The sequence below is a fragment of the Procambarus clarkii genome, chromosome 5, assembly GCF_040958095.1.
Source record: "Procambarus clarkii isolate CNS0578487 chromosome 5, FALCON_Pclarkii_2.0, whole genome shotgun sequence".
Taxonomy (NCBI): Eukaryota; Metazoa; Arthropoda; class Malacostraca; order Decapoda; family Cambaridae; genus Procambarus; species Procambarus clarkii.
Window position 1 is genome coordinate 6,651,091 of NC_091154.1, and position 6,000 is coordinate 6,657,090.

At 39.6% G+C, this 6,000-nt stretch overlaps 1 protein-coding gene across 5 annotated transcripts in view; it reads left to right on the plus strand.

Moving 5' to 3' along the window:
- SecS (Sec synthetase) overlaps positions 1-5,363 on the plus strand; it is a 66,109-nt gene extending 60,746 nt beyond the window's left edge. For all 5 annotated transcript variants that reach the window (XM_045751705.2, XM_045751710.2, XM_069339042.1 and 2 more), the window contains one exon: positions 4,216-5,363. In XM_045751705.2, the coding sequence (XP_045607661.1) occupies positions 4,216-4,421 (206 nt within the window). In that variant the 3' untranslated portion in view covers positions 4,422-5,363. The remainder of the gene's footprint in view (positions 1-4,215) is intronic.
- The last annotated feature ends 637 nt before the right edge of the window (positions 5,364-6,000 follow it).

Sequence of the window (6,000 nt, forward strand, 5' to 3'; positions counted from 1 at the left end):
GAAGGGTTGGGAAGTGATGGATAGCCCTTCTGTACTAGATACTACCTGTGTGTGTCAATTAGACACAGCATACACGAATGAGTTTGTGTGGATGTAATTCAGAGCTGTCTCATATGAGCCGATAGTCCTTCTGCCATTGCATTTATTTTTCCATTCTTTTGCAGCTTTCCAGAATGTGATTCATTTTTCTTTGATACTGCAGGTATCAATGAAAGTGACCTGGTGACCCAGTTGCTCTTCCTGTTGGGGTCGGGACTTACATTATCCTCAGGCACGTGATGTTTGGTATTGCTGGATCCCGGTGTTGGTCATGCCTTCAAGTAGGGAAGGGAATTATCAAGGGGAAAGCGCCAAGTCATTATGACTATATAGCACCTGTAAGGGGTCAGGATAAGGATTTGGGATGGGACGGGGGAAAGGAAGTGCCCAACCACTTGGAGGGTCGGGGATTGAACGTGATTGTTCCCTGTGTACAAGTTAGGGCTTTGCTCCTTAAGTGTTTGTGACCCCCCCCCCCTCTCTCCTCCCCCACTGGCTACTGCTGGTGATAAAGTATGGATTTTTCCTCTGTTTTATGACTGATATTCATCCGTCGGGGCTTGACAGCCGAGTGGACAGTGTTCTGGATTTGTAGTCCTAAGGTTCTGAGTTTGATTCCTGGCGGAGGTGGAATCAAATGGGCAGTTTCTTTCACCCTGATATTTTCCTGTTCACCAAGCAGTAAATAGGTACCTGGGAGTTAGACAGCTGCTATGGGCTACTTCCTGGGGATGTGTAACAAAAAGGAGGCCTGGTCTAGGACCGGGCCGAGGGGACGCTAAGCCCCGAAATCGTCTCAAGATAACCTCAAGAGGCCATAGTTATTGTAATTCATGATAAATCTTCATTTTTGAGGCTTGGAATCCAGCATCTTGTCTAAAAACCTGCCGTTTGGTTCCAGCTTGTTTAGCGTCCACAGATTGGGTCCTGTAGTGGTCTACGTCCTCGGCTCACAACTGTGGATCCCAGATTTGATTATCTGGCGAGACAGAGATGGGTGGGCATGTTTCCTTTCAGCTGATGCCTCTGTTCACCTCACCTGTTCCAAATAGGTACCTGGGATTTAGGCAACTGTTGTGGGTAGTATCCCTGGGGAAGGTCTGTTGTTGACTTGGGGGGGGGGGGGGGGGGGGAAGGCCTGAATAAGCCTAACATGCCTTCTTTCCCTGGCCCTGAGGAACCGTAATATGAATTGGATTGGTTATTATTCCAAGTGTGCTTGGTCAGAAACCGTGTATACAGTGAGTGTGTGTGTAATTACCTAAGTGTAATTACCTAAGTGTAGTTACAGGATGAGAGCTATGCTCGTGGTGTCCCGTCTTCCCAGCACTCTTTGTCATATAACGCTTTGAAACTACTGACGGTCTTGGCCTCCACCACCTTCTCACCTAACTTGTTCCAATCGTCTACCACTCTGTTTGCGAAAGTGAATTTTCTTATATTTCTTCGACATCAGTGTTTGGTTAGTTTAAATCTATGACCTCTTTAAGTTCCAGGTCTCAGGAAATCTTCCCTATCGATTTTATCAATTCCTGTTACTATTTTGTATGTAGTGATCATATCACCTCTTTTTCTTTTGTCTTCTAGTTTTGGCATATTTAATGCCTCTAACCTCTCCTCGTAGCTCTTGCCCTTCAGTTCTGGGAGCCACTTAGTAGCATGTCTTTGCATCTTTTCCAGTGTGTTGATGTGCTTCTTAAGATATGGGCACCACACAACAGCTGCATATTCTACCTTTAGCCTAACAAAAGTCATGAACAATTTCTTTAGTATATCGCCATCCATGTATTTAAAAGCAATTCTGAAGTTAGAAAGCGTAGCATAGGCTCCTCGCACAACATTCTTTATGTGGTCCTCAGGTGATAATTTTTTATCTAGAACCACCCCTAGATTTCTTTCTTTATCAGAATTCTTTAAAGATTTCTCACATAATATATAGGTTGTGTGGGGGTCTATGTTCTCCTATTCCACATTCCATAATATGGCATTTATTAACATTAAATTCCATTTGCTAAGTGGTGCTCCATATACTTATTTTGTCCAGGTCTTCTTGAAGGGCATGACAATCATCTAAGTTTCTTATCCTTCCTATTATCTTCGCATCATCAGCAAACATGTTCATATAATTCTGTATACCAACTGGTAGATCATTTATGTACACAATAAACATCACTGGTGCAAGAACTGAACCCTGTGGTACTCTACTTGTGACATTTCTCCTGTCCGATTCATTGCCTCTGATTACTGCCCTCATTTTTCTATCAGTCAGAAAATTTTTCATCCATGTTAGAAGCTTACCTGTCACCCTTCCAATATGTTCCAGTTTCCAGAACAACCTCTTATGGGGACTCTTTTTAGGTCCAGATAGATGCAGTCAACCCAACCATCTCTTTCCTGTAAACTCTCTGTGGCTCGATCATAGAAACTGAGTAAATTAGATACACAGGATCTTCCAGATCGAAAACCATACTGTCTGTCTGATATTATATCATTTCTCTCCAGGTGTTCTACCATTTAGTTTTGATTAGTTTTTCCAATACTTTCACTATTACACTTGTCAGTGATACAGGTCTATAATTGAGAGGGTCTTCCCTGCTGCCACTTTTGTAGATTGGAACTATGTTAGCCTGTTTCCACACGTCTGCTACGATTCCTGTACACAGGGAAGTGTGTGTGTGTGTGTGTGTGTGTGTGTGTGTGTAATTACCTAAGTGTAATTACCTAAGTGTAGTTACAGGATGAGAGCTACGCTCGTGGTGTCCCGTCTTCCCAGCACTCTTTGTCATATAACGCTTTGAAACTACTGACGGTCTTGGCCTCCACCACCTTCTCACTTAACTTGTTCCAACCGTCTACCACTCTATTTGCGAAGGTGAATTTTCTTATATTTCTTCGGCATCTGTGTTTAGCTAGTTTAAATCTATGACCTCTTGTTCTTGAAATTCCAGGTCTCGGGAAGTCTTCCCTGTCGATTTTATCAATTCCTGTTACTATTTTGTATGTAGTGATCATATCACCTCTTTTTCTTCTGTCTTCTAGTTTTGGCATATTTAATGCTTCTAACCTCTCCTCGTAGCTCTTGCCCTTCAGTTCTGGGAGCCACTTAGTAGCATGTCTTTGCACCTTTTCCAGTTTGTTGATGTGCTTCTTAAGATATGGGCACCACACAACAGCTGCATATTCTAGCTTTGGCCTAACAAAAGTCATGAACAATTTCCTTAGTATATCGCCATCCATGTATTTAAATGCAATTCTGAAGTTAGAAAGCATAGCATAGGCTCCTTGCACAATATTCTTTATGTGGTCCTCAGGTGATAGTTTTCTATCTAGAACCACTCCTAGATCTCTTTCTTTATCAGAATTCTTTAAAGATTTCTCACATAATATATAGGTTGTGTGGGGTCTATGTTCTCCTATTCCACATTCCATAACATGACATTTATTAACATTAAATTCCATTTGCCAAGTGGTGCTCCATATACTTATTTTGTCCAGGTCTTCTTGAAGGGCATGACAGTCATCTAAATTTCTTATCCTTCCTATTATAAGTGTGTTATTATAAGTGTATATTATAAGTGTGTGTGTGTGTGTGTGTGAAGACCTCTGAAGAGCTGGACGAGGTCTTTGAACACTGATTGTTATATTATTATATATATGTGTGTGTGTCTTCTGTAAACTGTAGCATTGCACTAAAATAAAATAAAATTAAACAAAATATATATTAGAAATAATGGAAGTGGTAGGATAAGAAAAGATTAAAGGTATGGAATATATTTATCATAAGAACATAAGCATACTGGAAACTGCAGAAGGTCTATATTGGCTCCCTCTTTGGTTGTGATTTTCCAGGTCCATGTTAGGGGTATGGAATTGCCTTCATTCTATATGTGTGTATATTTTAGCTAGTCTTTGTTACGCGTAGGTGGGAAGTTTGTGATAGTGGTTCGAGGGTACATGCTTGTATGGGGAACCTTGGCAATGAAAGAAGTGCCCACCCCTCATCTTCAAATAAATCCTGTTATAGCCTATATTACACTATCAGTTTTCTTGGACTTTTCTCAAATGGAAAACATTATTCAAGTATTTACAAATATTAAAATTAATCAAAGTCTCCTGATGCATATACAGTACAAGTGAATAAAAACGTAACTAAACTCTCTTAATTTCACCCTAAAGGCTGGGGCAGTCATACCAAGAGCTACCCGCAGCCATACCTGACAGCAGCAGCCAGCATCGGCATGACCAAACATGACGTGGAACTCTTCATCCAACGCCTCGACAAATGTCTGGAAAAGTTTAAAGGCGGCAAAACTCCACCTTCAGACCTAAGTATGAACTGGGATAAGAAAGCAGCAGTGGATGAGGGTATTGGAGATAGGTGAACATGTTAGAGTACTTTGGAGATAGGTGAACACATTGCGGTACTCTGAAGATAGGTGAACACATTACAGTACTCTGAAGATAGGTGAACACATTACAGTACTCTGAAGATAGGTGAACACATTACAATACTCTGAAGATAGGTGAACACATTACAGTACTCTGGAGATAGGTGAACACATTGCAGTACTCTGGAGATAGGTGAACACATTACAGTACTCTGGAGATAGGTGAACACATTACAGTACTCTGAAGATAGGTGAACATGTTACAATACTCTGAAGATAACACATTACAGTACTCTGGAGATAATATGTTACATTACTCTGGAGATAGTTGAACACATTACAGAACTCTGGAGATAGGTGAACACATTACAGAACTCTGGAGATAGGTGAACATGTTACAATACTCTGGAGATAACACATTACAGTACTCTGGAGATAATATGTTACATTACTCTGGAGATAGGTGAACACATTACAGAACTCTGGAGATAGGTGAACACATTACAGAACTCTGGAGATAGGTGAACACATTACAGAACTCTGGAGATAGGTGAACACATTACAGAACTCTGGAGATAGGTGAACACATTACAGAACTCTGGAGATAGGTGAACACATTACAGAACTCTGGAGATAGGTGAACACATTACAGAACTCTGAAGATAGGTGAACACATTACAGTACTCTGGAGATAGGTGAACACATTACAGAACTCTGGAGATAGGTGAACACATTACAGAACTCTGGAGATAGGTGAACACATTACAGAACTCTGGAGATAGGTGAACACATTACAGTACTCTGGAGATAGGTGAACACATTACAGAACTCTGGAGATAGGTGAACATGTTACAATACTCTGGAGACAAACAATTGGCTAATATTAGAAAACCTCTACAGATATAACAAAATAAAAACTTGAAATGTGAGCTGCCATGTGTGTCTTTCATTTTAATCCATCAATTTATGACAAAATGATGATTTAATTTTAGTACAGGATTGTGTACATTATGATCAGAGCTTCAAGTGGTATACAGTATACTCATTATTTGTGTCATATTACCATAATGCTTCCACGTTGATCAAAGCATATATATATATATATATATATATATATATATATATATATATAATATATTTATATATAATATTATTAAATATGGCCGAAAAAGTAAGATTAATAATTCTAACACGAATTTTCTCGATCTTTCTTATGTTTCTTTTCACTGTTGATGGTAATTGAAAAATCAATTCTCCAAAATTCATTTTTATTTCTAGTCTGACGCGACACTTGAGCGCGTTTCGTAAAACTTATTACATTTTCAAAGACTTTAGTTTACACACACATAACTAAACTATAACTGAATAGAGCTTAAACATCTTCGATTTTTTATACCTGCATTTGGGTGAGGTGATATGTTACAACAGTTTTGGATGAGGTGAAAACAAACTTTCAACACAAGACAGAACACGAAATAATGGGTATTGAAGGTAAGAATGGAAGTAATTGCAGAGGGCCTATTGGCCCATATTTCTTGATGCTTCTATATTGGAGCGGAGTCTTGAAGTGGGT